General features: G+C 40.9%; 2 protein-coding genes across 2 annotated transcripts; both read right to left on the reverse strand.

Annotated features, from left to right (window-relative positions):
• Positions 1 to 6,276: 6,276 nt before the first annotated feature.
• LOC5564619 (protein-glucosylgalactosylhydroxylysine glucosidase) lies at positions 6,277 to 8,851 on the reverse strand. The gene is made up of 4 exons (XM_001648913.2): positions 8,669 to 8,851; positions 7,085 to 8,611; positions 6,531 to 7,021; positions 6,277 to 6,466 (listed from the first exon to the last, which is right to left on the reverse strand). Exons 1-4 carry the CDS (start codon positions 8,764 to 8,766, stop codon positions 6,291 to 6,293), a joined length of 2,292 nt encoding a protein of 763 aa, XP_001648963.1. The 5' UTR covers positions 8,767 to 8,851; the 3' UTR covers positions 6,277 to 6,290.
• A 9,643-nt stretch (positions 8,852 to 18,494) lies between these two features.
• On the reverse strand, positions 18,495 to 21,068 carry LOC5567690 (protein-glucosylgalactosylhydroxylysine glucosidase). Its single transcript, XM_001651800.2, has 4 exons — positions 20,891 to 21,068; positions 19,306 to 20,832; positions 18,753 to 19,243; positions 18,495 to 18,687 (listed from the first exon to the last, which is right to left on the reverse strand). Exons 1-4 carry the CDS (start codon positions 20,983 to 20,985, stop codon positions 18,512 to 18,514), a joined length of 2,289 nt encoding a protein of 762 aa, XP_001651850.2. The 5' UTR covers positions 20,986 to 21,068; the 3' UTR covers positions 18,495 to 18,511.
• Between the last annotated feature and the right edge of the window lie 258 nt (positions 21,069 to 21,326).

Genomic DNA, 21,326 nt, shown 5'->3' on the forward strand with positions numbered 1-21,326 from the left:
TTTGGAGCGGATACATTCTGATGTTTGTGGGCCGATCGATCCGCCGGCATGGGATGGTTCACGATACATAGTGAGCTTCATCGATGACCATACCCATTTCTCAATGATTTACTTGCTGAAGCGCAAATCTGGTGTATTTGAGAAGTTTCAAGACTACGAGGCGAAAGTAACGGCCATGATGGGAAAATCCATTTCAAGAATTACGAGTGATCAAGGCAGGGAATACTGTTCGACGAATCAGTTGCAGTACTACAGAACGAAAGGAATCCAACTAGAGACAACGGTTGCGTACACTCCTCAGCAGAATGGTGTAGCGGAGAGGTTCAACCGAACCTTGGTAGAGAAAATTCGTTCCGTGCTCATTCAATCTAAAGTTCCGAAGCGTTTATGGTCCGAAGCTGCCCTTGCGTGCGTTTACTTGATGAATCGAAGTCCAACAAGCGCACTTCCCTCTGGTGTTACCCCTGCAGAACTGTGGTTTGGTGTCAGACCAGATTTGGAAAAACTTCGAGTTTTCGGATGCAAGAGTTTCGTTTGGATTCCGAAGCAGCAAAGACGTAAGTTAGATGCCAAAAGTAAAGAAATGGTCATGGTTGGGTACGCACCCAACGGTTACCGCATGTGGGACCCGGTGGCACGACATGTAACAATTGCTCGAGACGTCAAGTTTGATGAGTCGTGTTTTCCGTACGCTGTAATGAGTCAAGAAGATGATGTTCCGTTGGTCGTCCACTTCCCGCTCGAGCAAGAGGGGGAAAATAACCAGTTGGCCACCATAGATGAAATCGACCAAGCAAATGAAGAAAAGGACGTGAATGATGAAGACTCGATTGAAGCACTGGAAAACGCGCTCCCTTCGCCCACAGAAAGACGCGAAATTCCGAGAGAATTGTCGTCGAGGTCTAGCGGACGGGAGCGCAGGCTCCCCGGTAAGTTATTCGACTATTTTACCGGTTATAGAGCTCTTTCTGGCGAATCGATTTCCGCAGATATTCCAGAGTCGTTTGATGAGCTGACAGAGCATGCTGATCGAGCCATGTGGATGGCTGCTGTGAGAGACGAACTACGTTCCATGGAAGAGAACAAGGTTTGGCGTTTGTCAAGCTGTCCCCAAGGAATTAGGCCACTGAAATCGAAGTGGGTGTTTCGGTTGAAAGATGATGCGGCTGGCAACGCGTTCATACATAAGGCGAGACTGGTGGTGAAAGGATTCCTGCAGAAGGCTGGGGTCGATTACGAGGAGACATTCGCTCCTGTAGCAAGACTTGCCACTATCAGAACGGTTCTCGCTGCGGGTGTCCAACAAGGATTCCACTTCCATCAAATGGACGTCAAGACGGCGTTCTTGCACGGCGACCTGAAGGAAGAATTATATATGGCGATTCCTGATGGCGTAACAGCACCTCCCAATACAGTGTGCCGTTTGCTCAAGTCACTGTATGGACTCAAGCAATCCCCAAGGTGCTGGAACGAAAAATTCAACGATCGGTTGCTGAGCTTGGGCTTCCGACGATCGCTACATGACTACTGCCTCTATGTCCGGATAGTACCAGGAGACGAAATTTACATAATTCTGTATGTGGACGATTTACTCATCGCTGGAAGGAAGATTGAAACAATCGAAAACTTGAAGAAAGCTTTAAGTTCAAGTTTCAAGATGACGGACTGTGGAAAAATCAGTCGTTTCCTAGGTATGAAGCTAGAGTACGATCGTGAAAATTGTTCTATGAAGCTTTCTCAAGAAATGAATATCGACAAATTATTGACACGCTTCAAGATGACGGATTGTAACCCTAACAAGACACCTATGGAGAAAAATCTGACTGTTTCCCGCGAAGGTGAGGCGACTCAGGAACCGTATCGTGAGCTTCTGGGGAAAATTATGTATTTGATGCTGTGTACTAGGCCTGACCTGTGCTTTCCCGTCGGATTCCTCGGCCGTTATCAACAGAAGCCAACAACCAACCATTGGCAGTGCCTCAAACGTGTGGTACGATATTTGAAAGGAACAAAAGCAAAGCACTTGAAGTTCGTACGCAACGAATCAGCGGACCCGTTGGTCGGATATGCTGATGCAGATTGGGCGTCGGATGCAGAAGATAGGAAATCAGTCAGTGGCTACGTGTTCACTGTATTCGGAAATGCTGTATCGTGGTCGAGTAAAAAACAGGTAACTGTTGCTACATCTTCAAGCGAAGCGGAGTACGTGTCCTTGAGTTCTGCTGTTTCGGAAGCCATCTGGTTGTCAGGAGTAATGGCAGATCTTCAGCTGAAGCGTCCATCGGATCCGGTCGTAATCTTTGAAGATAACCAAGGCGCTATAGGTATGGCGAAAAATTGTGAAAGCAAGAGATCAAAGCATATAGATATCAAGCACCACTTCATCAGAGACCACATTGCAAACGGACGAGTAGCAGTGAAGTATATAAATACCGAACACCAATTGGCGGATTTGTTCACTAAACCGGTGGACGCGGTACACTTGGAGAAGCTGTGCCAGGGCCTAGGATTGGCCGATTGAGAGGGGGTGTTGGCGTAGTAGGCAATCGGACGTCGCCTTCCTAAATTGAGTTGTTAGGATCCCCTAGCAACAACCAGTTACTTGTTGGTGAAAATTAACAAACTGGTTTATTCCATAATCAAACTCCGTTCAGTTAACACCTAATAAACCTAAGCTTTTCGTTTCTGTTAAACTGTGCCTATTATTTAGAGTTTCCCTGCCATTCCCTTCAAGATATTCTAATGAAAATGTTCATCTGCTAGATACAACTTACGCACTCACTAAAACCAGTAAGCGTATGCTTTGAAAACTATGACGTTCCAATTTTTTCAAAACAGTAAGGTAAATTTTATCAATACTTGTCTATTTCCGCGACCGTTATTGCATCGGCATGCTTTTTTAAGCTCATAGTTGACCACAATGTGCATCGTATTGACGTTTGTTGATGTTAGACATCGTGAATCTGCAGAAATATAAAATAGACCCCTTTGCCAACTTCCTCTCGGTACTGGCCGAGGTACGAGCAACCTTTGTAAAGATCTGGTAATCATCCTCGGTGGAAACTTTTGTCGTATACTTAAAAGGAAGGGGGAGAGGTTTGCTTCTGCTTTGCTTTTGGGGAGTCTGTATTCTACACTGAGGCAAAAAAACTTAATAGTTTCTTAAGGAATAATTATGATTTGGCGCCACAACGATTATTGTTGAAATTTGTAAGTTTTACTTATGATTTTGGTGAAGAATTTCAGTAATGAATTTCATAAGTCAATCAATGAAATTCGGTAATAAACGCAATGATAATAACTCAAATCGAACTATCAATCGATAATATTGTTCGCCTTTTATTTCAGGCGTGCACAAAAATTGACATGTTTTAATAACATGTGATCTGTTTTCGATTAACTTGTAGCCAACATCGAAAGCGGAGTAGTTCTTCTAGCGATTGCTATGATAAATATTTCAAGTAATTGTTGTTAAAGAATTCAAAGCTCTCACTTATGAAACTTATGATTCCATTTTCGAAATTTTTAAGCATGCAATGAAACCATAATTTGGCTGGTTCATAAGTTTTCATTTATGGAAAACCTAAGTATTTTTGCCTCAGTGTAAGTAAGAAACAACTCATACCACTGTCTTCTTTGTAAGGGGTGGCGTCTGATTGTTCACTGAACGAAATCTCCCGCCACGAAATGAATGATTTTTGTCTCATCCGAGCCCCATACCTATTCTCAGACACATTCAGGATGATTTTCATCCTCGTTGGAATCATCTGTTTACATATCGCACTGAATGAAAATCATCCAAACTTGAAAGGATTCCAATCCTTCTGAAAGCGGGATAAAATTGAATGATTATCGTTCATACATATAAACACCCCATGCTATATTGTTTATAATTTTAAACTATTCAATTTCACAATGAATAACTCTCAACTGTTGATAACTTCACGCAATATGAGTTTTATTAGGGAAAAATATCAAGCATAATAATTATTATTGCCAGGAACAGATGCCTTTCTACAGCGCACGAGTTTGACTCCAGAAACTCCATGATAATTCCGTCTTACCGCCGTACATTTATCAGGATTCCGTGGATGTCAGTTATTTTTTCCGGCCTTTAGAATAAAAGAGACATGGTAAAAGTGAAGATAGTCATTGATAATTTTATCACAACACGCAATTACCTGTTATATTCAATCGGGAGTTTCGGATCCGCCACGCTTCTGTCGCCATATGTGCACTACGATTCACAACAATAATTTGACAGCTATCATCGTAAGCTTTCCATATGTTGTTTCGGACGGTAATTGGATGATTTTCGATTTGGAACATGGTAGAAGTTAAAATCCGTCATAAGTTAGATGTTTTTCATTTGCGTTAGCATAGTTCAAATATCTACTTAATGTCATACGGATGTACAACGAAAGTCATCTCAGAATTGGATGATTTTCGTCCATTTGTCGGTGGATTCATCATATAGTTGGATTTTCTTTCAAAAGGAGGAATGTGACGTTTCACAGACAAGTGAATTATAAATCATTCAATACGTGGCGGGAGATTCCGTTCAGTGTTGCCAAACTGTTATGCAAGTGTATGTGTGGGGTGTGCAAATATCCACTTTTTGCCCAGTGGTCTAATAAGGTGCAAAATGCTCAATAACAGTTGAAAATGTTACTTTCGTTTATGAGAAATATAATTAATGTTCAATTTATCTTTTTATATCTTAACCGACCCTGTCCTTTGGTTCAGAAAGGGGTACGGGCGCGTTCTGCCAACTCGGTCGAGGCAGATTTCTTGTGTGAACAAGCTACAGCATGGACGTTCTAAAGTGCCAGAATGAAGTGTAGTGCTTGTGAGGAGCACTTGAAGATGGGATGGAAGGTCATTACTTCGCGTTCGTGCTATACTTCTGCTTATCTATAAAGTTATATACAATAACCGACCCTTAGATTAACTATTTAAATTAAAGATGCAACTACAATAATCGTTTTGAGCTTACTAACATGTCGTCGCGTTAATTTAATCATACTGATCTTTTATCTACATCCGTCGAACCATTCTGAATGGCCGTTGTGAGAATATCACTAAAAACTTCTCATATGCAATAAAGCTGGATTGTCCTACATTGAAACATTAAGGTTTTTGCTCTTTTGGATTCATTTTTTGTTGTTCGTCATCAGTAGTGTTGAAATGTCCTGAATGCCGCACATGGCGTAAAGTGATCATTGCCATGGAGTTTCTCAGAAGCTGCATGGGGATTGTTATCATGGGAATCCAAAGAGCGAATTTTGTATGATTTCATTGTAGGTCAATACAGCAATAAAGCATGTAACAATCACTAACATTTCTTTTCTCTTTATCCTTGTTTTCATATCTAACCCGCCATTACAACGAGGAAAAAATCATCCGAGAGGAAATACATGGCAGCGTATTGGCCGAGAAAAGATAAGTATTATGTTTCTGTAAATATTCTTATTACTGATTGCAAGGTGAATAAGATCAACTAAATTTTTAACTAATAACAAACTTTTTCCACAGAGCTATTTACAAAAAAACACACAAAATCCCTCCTTTTACATATCCTTAGGCAAAACACTTCACTAACGCTATATGTATGACTGATTCATGTTCTTTTGACCTTGCATCATTCATACGTGTATTGGAAGTCAAGAGTAGAAGCAAAACTTAAAGAACCTTCTGGTCAAAGATGTTGCGTTGCCTACTTCCCAAACTCCAAAACCTCCTCGGTGTATTATGGACGGCGTGAGTTTTCAAACTCATGCTGGAGACTTGGCCCCTGACTCCCTTGTACATCAATAAAATAAAATAAAAAATAAAAAATTATCTTTCTTTCTCTTAACCCGTTCCAAATAATATTCTCTTTTCACCTGAACCGGCTCTGCACTATAGTACTATGCATTCGATTCATTGTTATTCAAAGGGGAACAAGTAGAATCTTGTCTCCGAAACAAGGAGGATCGATAAACTAAGTTTGTGATTCAGCTTTTTGTATGTTTGTACGGCCATGGAGAGAGCACCCGCCTCTCAATTATCGACGAACTTGAGACAAACCGAACCAGATGAATGCTATGTAATAGTTACTAGAATGTGATTCTATACTTATCAGATTAATCCAAAAGTCATTACTGTTTCAATAGTAAAAATATTGATAAACAATCAATTTACTATTGAAAAACTATCAATTCTTATTCTTTATTCTTTTCTTGGATAAATTTAGACCATTTGAAATAGTCGTTCAAAGTTATGAGAAAGAAAGGGTTAAAGTTGCTCAATTATATAAATTTATTCAATACCGACGCAATCAAAATGGTAGCAAAAATGATTGGGCTCACAGAGGTAACAACTGCATGATTCTGATCGGCAAGCCTAATGTTCAGCTCAGTTGGTTTAAGTTGGCAGTTTGCGTTGGCTCCCACCAGTTTCAAGGTAGCCGAGTTGATACCGTGGACTAAAAATAAAGAACAAAAGTTTCATATTTGTATAAATCGAACTTAAAGCTTTAAGATTCTTACAAGCACATGCTGTGTTGATGCCACACGGTTCATGCGACACTCCATCGATGATTATTTGTATCGTGGGCATAGTTGGTATAGCTTGCTGCCTGATCGTAAATGATCCATCCTGCTGTACCTCCAATGAGAACCGGAATCTGTTGAAGTTGATTGTCGGAATGCTAAGGCGCGTAGTTCCAGGAGGTAGCCTCGGTCTGATGACCATCTCACCGTCACGCAGTCGGATCCCGCCGTAGCCGTTTATCATTGTGTGCAAAAAGCTGGCGGCACCGGAGACATAATTGGGTGCTCCTGGGAATTCGACAGGACCTTGGTTCCACACGTTGAACGGCGAACGTAGATATGGCTGATAGCTTCGGCGAAGATTGTCCGCAGCTAAGGTCAGCTCGTCTAGTTCGAGCCATCCAATCGTGTGCATCGACCAGGTCATTGCTGAACTGCTAGCTGAAGTGACTGGACCATAGATGTTCAGATTATTTCGCTTCGTCGATCTGTTAGAAGTTGAAAAATTCTCGTAAGAGGCTAGTTAAGTCAGTGAAAAAATGAAAACTTACTGTTCCATTTCGAGATCAAGAGGATACGCTAAGAGTACGGCATCGGCTTGAGCGATTTGTCGTCCTACTACATAACCTTCGAATTGTGGATTGAAGTCTCCGTTAGACTCGTGCAACAAGCGCAAACCTCTTGCTGTACGAATCATTTCGTTCAAATCTTCGTTTTTGAGGTTTATGAAGGATTCGCATACACATCCAGCATATTCGCCGAGAAACAGGTTGTGAGCAGCCATGACGTTGGTGAATACGTTGTTTAGCACGTTGGGGTTCATGGTGTCTGGACCGGTTACCGTAGGAATGTCATACTTATCCGTGGCGGAGTTATAAACGGCTCGGCGCATCCAAAATCGAGCAGTGTTGAAAGCCAACTCACATCCATCTGTGACCATCCAGGACAAATTGTCTGTAGCATACAAGTACAATCTGATGGCAAAGGCGATATCTGCTGTGATGTGATGCTGTAATTCAGCCGCTCCAGGAGTCGATGTAACCTCTCTACCAGTGAAGGCAGACGCCCAAGGATATTGCCAACCTCCAATGTTGTTCGACGCTGCATTACTTTGAACGGCTCTTCGAATGATTCTTGTCCTGTAAGTCAGCATTTCTCGAGCAACGATTGGGTCTGTTAGCAGGATTACTGGAAATATCCACATATCGAAATCCCACATAACGTGTCCCTGGAAATCATTTCGTCCAACTCCCGAAGGCGATACTCCGAAAGTTTGAAACGAATTCAAGTTGAACAAGGACGGGACATTGCTGAACAGTTGAAATGCGCTAGCTTTGATGGCCCGATCTAGTTCACTGTTTCCGTTTACAGTGATCCCGTACTGACTCCACAGGTCGTTCATGTGTGTTTCCTGAACTCGATCTATAACAGCTGCAGTGCTCAACGTTATCAAATTTAGTTCATTTTCAGCCGCCCTTCTACTCCGGGCGAACACTGTGTAGAAACTAAACTCTTCAGCGGTACGATCTTCCGATAACACTAGGGTCGTTGGTATTTCACTGTAGTATACACACACTGTAGTACTCTCAGTTTGGAGCACCGTGTCTTCGATCTCATTAGTAAGGCCACATTGAAACGTGAATATCTGGTCACGGATTTCCACTTGTTGAGCTGGGTCGAACGTTATATCAGCAGAAGGCGATCCTGTAGTTCGTCGAACATATGCAAACAACGTGCCTCGACCGTTAAGCCGTTGAATCCGAACATGGTTGACAATAACGTGATTGAAGTTCCGATGTGGGTAAACGGTGTGGGTGAGTCGAAGTTGTCCATTGGGATCATCGTAAACCGTTCGGAAGCGGCCGAATCTTATGTCCAGCTGGTAGGAACAGAAGGGTGGATTTGTTTCCGGATGGCTACATGTTTCCAGTTGTATATTGGCATAGTTTGGAACACGGGCACGGTGACTTTGGGAACCACGCCCGTTGTAAACTCCGGTCAGGTAGACGCTGTCACTGAATACGGTGAATCCGAGATTTCCGTTCGAAAGCGTTGGCACTCCGGGAGCCTCTGGGAATCTACGTCAATTAGAAATGTTAAAATCGTTGAAGTGCTGAATGAAATGCGATACTCACCGAGCCGAATTGAAAAGATAATTGGTGTCGATGGCAAAACCAAGCGAGCTGCTGCATAGCGCGTATATCAGAATTGGTATCACATTTATCGAAGCCATTTAACTGGGGGCTTAAGATTAGGTAGGGTTTTTGGGTACACTTGTTACTCGGAGAAGCTTGACGTATGACTGAACCGTTCGGATTTGTTAGCCATGGTTTTAAACGATATGATATCGATGATAAAATAAAATTTCGGGAATGTAGATTAGATAATGGAGAAATGGATATGAATTTACAAGTGCGGTGCATTCGTAGAGGTTTGCCAATTCGTTGCTGTTGAAATATGTTCGTTACGAAAATGGTTCGTAGTTCGTTGATGAATCTTTGGTGTCATGATATTCGTTTTATGGGCCAGTGATTACAGGAACTTCGCAAAAGCGCAATCAGGGTTTCAACATCCAAATATTTGTTTTCCATTTCTAGAACAGTGATAGCTTGTTTTTCAATACTTATAAATTGAAGATTGTAGTAGTGGTTATCTGTTATTAATTACTATTATTGTTATTGCACATGTCGAACTTGCAGATGAACATATTGACCAAAGACGAAATGGAGACTCTCAAGCCACGTTTATATAAAGAAATTCCATGCACACTAGCTGTTTGGACAAAATACAATCTATGTATTTTTTTTTCAAACTGGCATTTAGCTCTATCTCCTCTTATATTACTGACACAAGATATGTCATACTGTACAGTGTACACAATGTAGGCTAAATTCCAAAGTTTAGAGAACTATATCTCATAAATAACGTCAGACAACCGATTGACCGATATTTTTAAATGTATGTTCTCGGAGCACTTGGTGCTTGTCATGTGCTCCGTGGCACTTCTAAAAATTTATGCTGATGCTCTGAAATACCTTATTTGTTTGAAATTACACTGTAATTTATGACAAAAAATCGCTCAGCCACACTTTATATTTTTCAAAAACACAAAGCTAGAGAAAAAATCAATCATTGACGCTGGAAAATTAATTGATGTGTTACTCGCTGGTTTTGACCAATCCTTCAAATGATCAGCTCATAGCACTATTTAGTTCGTTAGATTCGTGATGTTTAATTTAAAGAAGCGGTTTTAATTCGTGTTCATCGCCCTCACAGATGTAATCAGGGTGTCCATCCACCCGGGCAATCCGGGAAAAACACGGGAATTTCATTTGGCCGGGAAAAATACGAGAAATACCAGGGAAATTGTACAACACTCCGGGAAAAATATTTATTCCGAATATAAAAGTACCAATTTGTTTCACTTCAAGGTACTGTGGACAAAATTGAAAAATTTTGACGAAAGTTACACGGCTGCTTGACTACTCAAACTTCGCGTTATAATTTACTTTTGGTGAGTCAACAAAAATCGTTGGTTTCTTGGAGAGATATTCGGCAATTTTTTTCTAGAAACTTATACCGATTTCTTGTGAGATGATTTGAAAATTTTTGGCGGCAATATATTCATCAAAGGCGATCACGCGCCTCTGCATATCACCCATCACTATAAAAGCTGTTCCCAGCTCATGTGTATTCCTGCAGCTCTGGTAGATGGTATGGTTACCTCTAAACGTTCGCACCATTGATCCCTTCCAACACACTTCCTGCAACGCTACGATGCCGAATCCACGGTCCTTCAGCACGTCGGCGAGTATGCGTGTGCTCCCGATGAAGTTGAGAGATTTACAGTTCCACGTACCGAGCTTCCAATCGCTAGTCCCTTTACATCGCTGTGGTCTTCGCCGATTGTCCCGGTTCGTATTCTCTCGTTGATTATTCGTTGCTTGATTTTTTTACGGCTGGCTTGCAGGGCCTGACACCAACCCCCTAGATTTCCGGAGGACCATTCCCCCTAAATGTTCGGAGGACCATAGTGCGCAGTTTAGCTTAGAGTCCTCTGCAAGGATGGAAATCTAGTGATCATGACAAAATAAATGATGCATCGCGGTTGTTCTTTATCGTGCGATCATAGTAACAACGATTAATAATTAGTCGTCAAGTCCTAACAACAAACTCCGCTCTGCGAAAAATGAATCGCTCGGCATGTGTGCTAACGATCAATTGTTCGCAAACCAAAGTCATAACTTTTGGGGGATTTTTACGTTTTTATTCCGCGATCTGCCTTGTGGTATGTCATTTAAGATTCGAATGTCAATCGGGTATGGTCTGAGTGAAAAAAATATGACGTGAACGCGTTCTGATTCATGTTAATCGCGACTTGTAACAACATCCGACAAACGGTTTGTCCCGCGACAAACAGTGCATCGGATGCTTCATTTATCCTTACTATGCACGCGTGATGAGCTGTTCAAATCATGCTTCTGCAAGAGCAACGGCCCTCTTAGACCATTCAAATACTATGTTGTAAGTCGCTAGAGGCGATTTTTTTTCCATCATTGGTCCTCTGGCACTCGGACGATGATCAGCCGCCCCTGACATGGGGAACAGACGCTGTTGTGAGCCGCTCCTAACATGGAGTACAGACGCTCAAGGTTTGCAGAAGCAAAAGCAAAAGCAAACCCCCCCTTCCCTGTCAGCATACGACCAAAGTTCCCACCGGGGGTTGGTTACCCGATCTTCCCTAAGGTTACTCGTACCCCGGCCAGTACCGCGAGGAGGTAGGGATAGGAGTTGCTGGGCAAGAGGCTAAGGACCGCACAAAGGGGTCTATTTTATTCCTTCAGGTACGCGAGGTACCAATGGTACGCCATGCCCAGCCATTTACCAACCAAGAGTCGTTCATCTTTTCCTTTTAACCATTTTTGATGATACATAAGGTACAACTCAACTAGAGTTTTCAATCCCGGGAACATTTCCCGGAAAATGAGATTTCCCGGGATTCCCGTTTCCCGGGAAATGATTTCCTGTTTCCCGGGATTCCCGTGTTTCCCGGGATTTCTGTATTTCCCGGGTATTAAAAAGGCTATTAAAAAGAATTGACCATCCATTTTTAAACCAAAACTATCGTATAATTTACTTTTCATATCATTCTAACCAATAACCTTTCTAGATCACTAGTTATAGTTCGATTTTGTTTTTTTGTTTTTTTTTGTAATCAAATAGTTGTTGATAAAATGGAAATCTCTTTGACGATATGTTTTTTTTTTTCAAAATAGATTATATGCCAGAGACGCATTTTGAACGCTCATGTTCTGTGAGCGTTCTCAAATGATCCTTCGATTGCTCTCGTGTTCTTGTTCAGTTTCTTGAACACGCACACGATGACTAGATTGATCATGGAGTTGTGATCTCCAAAACTTTCGACGAACGCAATTACGTTTTTTGGTACAGTCCGGATTCGATGTTCAATCTACGTTTAGTATAATCTGGGGCAACTTACAACTGGGATAAATGCTCCGGAATCTCACAAATGAAGCAAACATAATTTTAGAACACTCAAGTACCTATTTGCACATAAACTGAGCTTGCGCCCTTCGACGGAATGCTGTTAAAACTCGGATGACAGTCATAGGATCAGCACCAATGTGGATGAATCGTAGTTCAATGTAATAGTGAGATGAACGTCAACTTCTATCACAGGACAAATCAACATTCGGATCAAGATTATTATAATGACGCTTCTAGATACCTTGATTCGGATAGTTTTCATTATTTGTATTGCAATAAATGACGAGTGCAAAAATAACGCAATTTTCGCAAACGTCTATATCTAAGTTATGTTTTATTCATAAAATTATTACAATGGTTAGGGTGAGATTGTGAAACGATATTTATTATATTTTGCGCCCAGACAGAATGACTAACCCGCACCCGAATACATGGAGCCAAGGGAAACTCGAGAATAGGGAACTGCGAATGTTATCCCGATACTTTTAGGCTTAGAGACACCGCCATCGCTTAACCAGTAATTTCGCCGTTATTTTATATGAAAAAAGTATGAGCCTGAAAAAGAAATGATTGTCTAGAATATTTTTGAATTTATGAGATACAAAGAATTTCAACTTACTAAGAATAATCCGACGTTGAATCGAATTGGTTTTCTGCGTTTGTAGTGCAAATTATGACGACAGCGGTTGCCAGGAGATGAACAGCGCACTGTGATCATCACCGTAAATTGTTTGAACTTGAACACGGCTCTCGTGAGCACAAGTTTTGAACAGAACATGAACAGAACGCGTTCAAATGCATCTCTGTTATATGCTATACAAAATACAGGAGTTTTCGAGGGATCATCCATGGATTGAGTACGTTTATAAAGCTTTCATGGATTTAACCGTCACATTTTCTATCGTTAAACTCTAGTTGGTTTTTGTTCTAGTGCTTGAAAGGATTGATTCAATGTTGGTACAGGTCGGACTCGATTATCCGTTGTATCGATTTTTTTTTTCACTCCGGATAACCGAATCTTCCTAATAATCGAATCACTACAAGAGAAATCAAAATCTGCGATAAAAGAACTCAAATATTATCTTTTTTCTTTGTTTTATTTATATGATGCAATGGCGTAGCCAGAAGTTATTTCTAGGAACATTAGGGGTCTTGAGTAAAATATTTTTTGACTGGCATACTAAAAACCTCTTTTTCAAACCCCCTTTTTTTACCTACCTTCAAAGCTGCAAAACCATTCATATTGTATATGAATCGAGTCTAAACTTCCGGATAATCGAATTCCAGATAATCGAGTCCGTCTTGTACATATTATTTGAACTTCATACGATTTGTCAAGAATAATCTCCACATGGACTCAATATTATACAGGGGATAGGCAAAATGATTGAGATAGGCAAAATTTTGCCCAAATTCAAATGCTTATAACTTTATGAAAAATGAATGAAATTGGATGCATCTGGAAGCAGTCGACGGCAAATTTGGTCCAGTTTTAGGAACTTCCTTGGCCATGCATATTGGCCACTGGACACCGGAGATGTTCCGGATTTTCTGAAGTCATGTCCAAATGTCATTTTTTCTGTCGCTTGTACCCATATTGATGTGTTTTCGGACATGTTCCGAATTGGCCACATCCCCCGGGGCACCTGGAACCTACTATAAAGTGGTTATGGCAGCCGGTGATGCTGGAAATGCTTCGGAAAGCATAACCTTTGAAAATAATGAAGTTTGATGCCCATATTGATATGGTTCCGGATATGTTCCTAATTGACCACTTCCCCCAGGGCACCTGGAACGTTCTATAGAGTGGTCTGTGCATCTAATGGTTCTGAATACGCTGCAGGAAACATCATTTTTAAGGTTGGTGTCCGCTTGGATATAGCTCCGGATAATATTTACATGATTGGAAATACAAACATGACTGACCATGCTTTCCGGAACCAGTTTTACGGAAATGGTCATATTTCTGACGATTTCCAACCAATCTTAATGCGTCCGGTGGCATTCAACTTCCTATTAGTTCTAGTTTCTAGGAAAATTACAAACATCTATCTAACTTTACACCACACAAAAATACAAGCGACAGAAAAAATGACATTTGGACATGACCTTAGAAAATCCGGAACATCTCCGGTGTCCAGTGGCCAATATGCATGGCCAAGGAAGTTCCTAAAACTGGACCAAATTTGCCGTCGACTGCTTCCAGATGCATTCAATTTCATCCATTTTTCATAAAGTTATAAGCATTTGAATTTGGGCAAAATTTTGCCTATCTCAATCATTTTGCCTATCCCCTGTACTTTTTGTTGTTCTGAAACCTTGCGAACACAACGAAATCAATAGGTTTTTTTGAGAAACATAAATAAATTACTTACAAGAAAGAGAATGAACCATACAAGTTAACTGGTATTAAAAAATACAACAAAAATACCAATAATTAAACAAAAATAATCAAATTTGCTTTATTTTCATGTATTTTTAAATTTCCCGGGATCCCGGGATTTCTCGGGAAATGGCAAATTTATTTCCCGTTTCCCGGGAAATCAAATCCCGGGAAATTTGGAAACTCTAAAGTCAACTATATTGCAATTGGATTGACACAAACAAACTCCTAGCTGTCGAATACGTAGTTTACTGTAACTTTCGCGTAACTGGGATAAATCTTCTTGAGTTGTGAGCATTGAAACGCAACTTGAGTGCAGTGAATCGAAGTTGCGGATGCTTTAAATGAAAGTAGTTAAATTCATAACATTGAATTCGGCACTTTTGGGAAAAGTTGCAAGGCTTTTTTGAAAAGTTAATTGATTTTCACTTCAATATTACAAAATATTTACCAGAATTCTTCCGGGAAGGTTGCTACGAATCCCTATCTTTCTTCACACCTTGATTTTCAAATCACACTATATTTATCATTATAATAATGAACATCTATTTCTTGCTGTTTGTGTTTTTGAAAAGCCGACCCAGCTTCAAATTTCATTACCATAAGATCACGAAAATAGTGACTCGAGTGACATTTTTTCTCAAAAAAGTGACTTTTTGCTGCAAAAAGTGACTTTTTAGTGACCAGTTCGAAAAAGTGATCATGTCACTTGAAAGTGACACGCTACCAACCCTGAATGAATCATTTCAAAAATAAGTAAACAATAAACTAAAGAAGTGTTGCGATAACGTAGGAGGTCATGCACAAATTGCGTCACGCTCCAAGGGGAGGGAGGGGGTTGAGCCAAGCGTGACATGCCTTATAAAATTTTCGGAGGATTCATACAAAAGTGTGACAAAAGAGGTCGAAAATTCCAATTTCAAGCATACACTGAAAACGGGATTGGTGGTCCAATGGCTACCGCTTCTGCTTCATAAGCACAAGGTCATGGGTGTAGTTGTATATTTCACTTGCTTCTGTCTTCTTGGTTTAGCCACAAATTTCATAAAGCCAAAAATGGTCGTTTTTGACACCTGTTTTACGTAACGAATTTTGCATGAATATTTGTCGAATTTTGTATGAGCTGTAACATCTTAAGGACCCACTCACCCCCTTCAGCGTTATGAAATTTATGAAAGGGCCCTTAATATATCACAATCAGTGAATAAATTGTCACCCAACCCACAACAACAAAGACATTGTCATCTCCTGTTCTTGTTGCAACAATTTTATTCCGCAATAACAGTTTATCACCACTTGCACAGAATATGACAATGATCGAACACCTCGCTATTTTCTGGGCTTCGCATTGTAATATTCGATAACTTTCTCAGTGTTGGTAAACATTGGCACATTATCGAGCAGTTTCCATAAAACACATTTGGTTTTGTGTTTAAAATAAATCATTGATCGCGAGTTGAAAAGGTTGCAACAATGTTGCGCCTTGTAATTGTCATGACAATTTTGATTTTGATTGTATCCCAATCCGCAAAAGTTGGGACAAACGGATGTGAGCGAGCTTGCTTTGTTGTTTGTTATTCATCTGTTTTGATGACAATTTGATTCACTTATCACAGTTGATCTATCACAGTTCATAGCATTTGCTAGAACCCGAGACGAACAAAAAAAAAACCGTTTCCCTACGCTTCCATTCTTCCATAAGTATAACAAGCCTTTTCTTACGCCTGGTACATAGGCAGTCTGCTAACCAAACAGCAAGCTTCCCTGCCATAAAAATTATACCAGCCCTACACCTTCCCGCATGAACTGGCGTAGACGCAGTACACGGCCTACTGTGGAAGCCAGTTTCATGCCATCATCTATTCCTCCCCCTTCCAGTGTTGCTCAGACTCATTTCCCCGAAAATAACATTTTCCGAACTATGAAGCCACGAACTACTACAACCATGCTCTATCCTCCTAAGATAGAAAAGCAGATGGTTAAGCTTGAGTACTGCACACAAAATCGAACAATTTTGATCCCAGAGAGCCACAATTCAAGTTTCGGTAAAATGAAATGAGTGAGTGAGTGAGTGCGAATCATTTCACCGAAACTTGAATTGCGACCCACCGAGATCGTAACTGTCGGATCCCATGTGCAATACTCAAGCCCAACCACCTCCCCCTCCATCTCAGGAATACAACGCACAGTTATAACAGTTCATGGCTTCACAATTCGAATTTCGGGGAAATGAGTCTGGTCAACACTGCCCCCTTCCCCTTGGTTTGCAATCTGACGTGGCAGGCGCCCTTATCGCCTAAAAATAGAAGATCACCAACAATTCATACACTGAGTTTGTCTTTTATTCTCAAACAGTTATCTGGTTGGTTCCTTGTGTAAGTGCAGCTGATACTGGCGATACTGGAGTAGCAACCACGGGCGGCTAATCAAGCTCAAGCTCAAGCTCATTACAATTTCAAGCCTACACTAAATGGAACGTTCCCTTATAAAGCCGCAAGTTACTACATCCTTTTGCAAAAAATAAAGAAAATGGTTAAATACTGCTGGAGAACAATCGTAGCAGCCAATAACGACACAGTTGTCCGGAATGTGTTGAATGGACTTGGAGATATGAATGATTCAACGAGGAGTTCATGAATGTTTAGGAATTTGCTCCGTTCTCAAATGACGCTGAAACTATACTGGAAGCTTAATGCATCGTTCAAAGGCTCCGTCTTGCAAACTGATATATGTACAGTATGGCCCATAAAAAAATGCGAAAATTATTTGAACGTTAATATAGCATCCACAGGCGTTATTTTCAGTGTTTATCATAGTAAATGTAATTTCTGATTATTGTAGTATATTTTGACACAACTTCGCTATCCTGGACAATTTTTGTCATATTTTTCTTACTGTCCTAAATAATGTTATAAAGCAAATAAGTTCAACGGGTTTTTCCGCCCAAAGCTAGAAACAGCGTCGAATTGTCGTATACTCTAGTGATAAACTTTCCACCTTCAAAAATCACACTTTATTGTTGAAACTTTAAGTTTGTCTGGTATCAGAGGATGAAGGAGTTCTTAGAGAACGTGTTCTTTATGATCACAATAAAATATTTTGCCTGGGTCATAGTTTTGAGAGTATTTGCGTCTTATAGGTTTGATATGCCTTTATTTTTCGTTGAAGTTGAATAAAAAATAAATACGGAGGCCTATAACAGATTTTTGAGGATGAAATTTGTTCCTTCGGTTAGAGACAACTTATATCAATACTAGCTCATAGGTCTTGAGCAAAACGGAGCCGCTTATCTCATTTATATCAAGGTTCAATCGAAGCTTTCCAAAATGAGCTGTTTTTCGAAAATATGTTTAAGTCTCCAATTACCCAGGTATGAACCGATTCTATCATTTGATATGGGCGTATGCTGGAGACAAGGCCTGTGAAGAATCTCACGCCATCGTTGATGTTTTAGAAGCTTTCTTCGCACAGATATTGAACTCGACGTCTGCATGATAAAATTTGAAGGTATGCTTCCAATTCCTCTCTGGTAAGGTGAAAATAACAGATAAAAATCATGTCTAAAGCAAAAAACTGAGCCTAAATAGATTAAACAATACAAGTAATAAATAATATTTATGTTTCATTCTCATTTTCTATGTAAAACCTACCATAAAACATGACATGACGATTTTCGCATTTTTTTATGGGCCATACTGTAGGATTACTGATAGGAGTATGTTGTTGAACGGACGGAATGTGATCGAATGGTGGAACTTCGGTGAACACATGTTTGGCGTAGAAGACAAATAAATGGATGATCATGGTAGTTGCAGTGATAAAGTCACAAAATTGATGATGGCAACAATAAACGGCATGCAAAACTGAATGGATATCGGGATAATGATCCAATTCCTCCACACCTAGGGCAAAGTTATGCGTTATGCGAGCCAGGTTTAAGACAAAAGAATAATGTTTACAAGATCTGGAAAAAATGAATGACCGATAAGTCGATGTCATGTCTTAATTGATGAATGAAAAGCGATGGATTCCTCAAAAACCGTTGTGCGGTATTGTCAATCCAGCAAAAATTACATTGTTTACATTATTACACGAATTTATTCAACACCGACGCAATCACAATGCTAACGAAAATCATTGGGCTTATCCTAGCAGCTACTGCATGATTCTGATCGGCAAGCCTGATGTTCAGCTCAGTTGGTTTCAACTGGCATTTTGTATCGGATCGCACCAATTTCAAGATGGCCGAATGGGTACCATGAACTAAAATTAGAGAACGAAAGTTTGAATATTTGCATATTCCATATGAATACTATTGAGTTTCTTACAAGCACAGGCTGTATTGAGGCCACACGGTTCATGCGACACTCCATCGATGATTATTTGTATCGTGGGCGCAGTTGGTATAGCTTGCTGCATGATCGTGAATGTTCCATCCTGATGTACCTCCAATGAGAACCGGAACCTGTTGAAGTTGATTGTCGGAATGCTAAGGCGCGTAGTTCCAGGAGGTAGCCTCGGTCTGATGACCATCTCACCGTCACGCAGTCGGATCCCGCCGTAGCCGTTTATCATTGTGTGCAAAAAGCTGGCGGCACCGGAGACATAATTGGGTGCTCCTGGGAATTCGACAGGACCTTGGTTCCACACGTTGAACGGCGAACGTAGATATGGCTGATAGCTTCGGCGCAGATTGTCCGCAGCTAAGGTCAGCTCGTCTAGTTCGAGCCATCCGATCGTGTGCATCGACCAGGTCATTGCTGAACTGCTAGCTGAAGTATACGAACCATAGATGTTCAAGTTGTTTCGTTTTGTCGAACTGTCCGGAGTAAAAGATTCAATAAAATATCTGTTTAAATCGGTCAACGAGTTAATTCTTACTTCTCTATTGCGAGGTCGAGAGGGTAACCTAGCAAAACGGCATCGGCTTGAGCGATTTGTCGTCCTACGGCGTAGTCTTCGAATTGGGGATTGAAGTCGTTATCAGAGTCGTGCAATAAATGCAAGGCTCTTGCTGTACGAAGCATTTCGTTCAAATCTTCATTTTGAAGATTTAAAAATGATTCACATACACATCCAGCGTATTCGCCGAGGAACAGGTTGTGTGCAGCTACGACGTTAGTGAACACGTTGTTGATTACGTTGGAGTTCATAGTGTCCGGTCCGGTCACCGCACGAATGTCATACTTATCCGTGGTAGAGTTATAAACGGCTCGACGCATCCAAAACCGTGCAGTATTGAAAGCCAAATCACACCCTTCTGTTCTCAACCAGGGTAAATTGTCCGTAGCGTACAAGAACAACCTAATAGCAAATGCGATATCTGCTGTGATGTGATGTTGTAGTTCGGCCGCGCCAGGTGTCGATGTTACCTCCCTACCGGTGAAGGCAGAAGCCCAAGGATATTGCCATCCTTCAATGTTGTTCAACTCTGCATTGCGCTGAACTGCTTCTTGCATGATTCTTGTCCTGTAAGTCAACATGTTTTGTGCAACGGTTGGATCTGTAAGCAATACAATAGGGAACATCCACATGTCGTAATCCCACATGACGTGTCCTTGAAAATCATTCCGACCAATCCCGGAAGGCGATATCCCGAAAGTTTGCACAGAATTCGGAGTATACAGGGTGGGAATATTGCTGAACAATTGAAAAGCGCTAGATTTGATGGCTCGATCAAGTTCATCGTTTCCATCAACAGTGATCCCGTACTGATCCCACATGCTGTTCATACGCGTTTCTTGGATCCGATCCAAATTCGATGCAGTACTCATTGTTAACAAACGAAGTTCCTCTTCAGCGTTCGCTTGACTTCGCGCAAACACTGTATAGAAACTAAAATCTTCGGCGGTACGATCTTCCGATAACATTAGAGTTGCCGGTATTTCACTGTAGTATACGCACACCGTCTTTCTCTCTGCTTGAAGCGCCGTGTCTTCGACCTCATTGGTAAGGCCACATTGATACAGGAACGTCTTGTCCCGAATGTCCACATATTGAGGAGCATCGAAGGAAATATCGGCAGACGGCGATCCCGTAGTTCGTCGAATGTTTGCGTACAGAGTACCCTGACCACTCAGGCGTTGAATCCGAATATGGTTGACGATAACATGATTTAAGTACCGATGTGGGTAAACGGTGTGGATGAGCCGCAGTAGCCCGTTAGGGTCGTCGTACACCGTTTGAAATCGCCCAAACTTAATGTCCAACTGGTAGGAACAGTAAGGTGGATTAGTTTCCGGATAGCTGCATGTTTCCAATTGTATGTTAGCGTAGTTCGGAATACGAGCACGATGACTCTGAGATTCACGTCCATTGTAAACTCCAGTCAAATAGACGCTGTCACTAAATACAGTAAATCCGAGATTTCCGTTCGAAAGTGTCGGCACGCTGCTGGCTTCTGGGAATCTGCGCAATTCGGAAGATTAGTCGTTGAGCTCAATGGTGAATGAAATGCGCTACTCACCGATCCGAATTGAAAAGATAATTTGTGTCGATAGCAAGGCCTAGCGTGCTGCATATCGCAATTATCAAAATTGATAACAAGTTTATCGACGCCATTTGGCTTGGAGCTTAAGTTTAGAACCTATACGAACAACACGTGCTATCCAGGGGAACTAAACACTCGAACTGAATCATTTGGATTTGCAAGCTATGATTTTAAGCTGTATGGCATCGATGATTAATCAAAATTTCGTGAATGTTGATAAGATAGCGGAGAAATGGCCCAATATTACCGCGTCTAGTGTCGAAGAGGTTTGTCAATTCGTGATTGTTGAAATGTGTTCATGACGTCAGTTATGGACGTGTTCGTCGTTAAGGGATATCCTCTTTATCGTTAGTGATTTAAGATTGTGTGTAGAGGCTCGTCTGATAAATTATTATTTTAAAAAAATAACTAA

This window comes from Aedes aegypti, chromosome 2 (assembly GCF_002204515.2).
Source record: "Aedes aegypti strain LVP_AGWG chromosome 2, AaegL5.0 Primary Assembly, whole genome shotgun sequence".
NCBI classification, from domain to species: domain Eukaryota; kingdom Metazoa; phylum Arthropoda; class Insecta; order Diptera; family Culicidae; genus Aedes; species Aedes aegypti.

Excerpts from the sequence above, each read along its gene's own strand:
- LOC5564619 (XM_001648913.2), bottom strand. The coding sequence starts at position 8,766 with ATGGCTTCGATAAATGTGATACCAATTCTGATATACGCGCTATGCAGC. Across the intron at positions 8,612-8,668 it reads TATCTTTTCAATTCGGCTCG|ATTCCCAGAGGCTCCCGGAG; the intron begins GTGAGTATCGCA and ends TAATTGACGTAG. Across the intron at positions 6,467-6,530 it reads CATCAACACAGCATGTGCTT|TCCACGGTATCAACTCGGCT; the intron begins GTAAGAATCTTA and ends CTTTATTTTTAG.
- LOC5567690 (XM_001651800.2), bottom strand. The coding sequence starts at position 20,985 with ATGGCGTCGATAAACTTGTTATCAATTTTGATAATTGCGATATGCAGC. Across the intron at positions 20,833-20,890 it reads TATCTTTTCAATTCGGATCG|ATTCCCAGAAGCCAGCAGCG; the intron begins GTGAGTAGCGCA and ends CGAATTGCGCAG. Across the intron at positions 19,244-19,305 it reads CTCGACCTCGCAATAGAGAA|TTCGACAAAACGAAACAACT; the intron begins GTAAGAATTAAC and ends TACTCCGGACAG.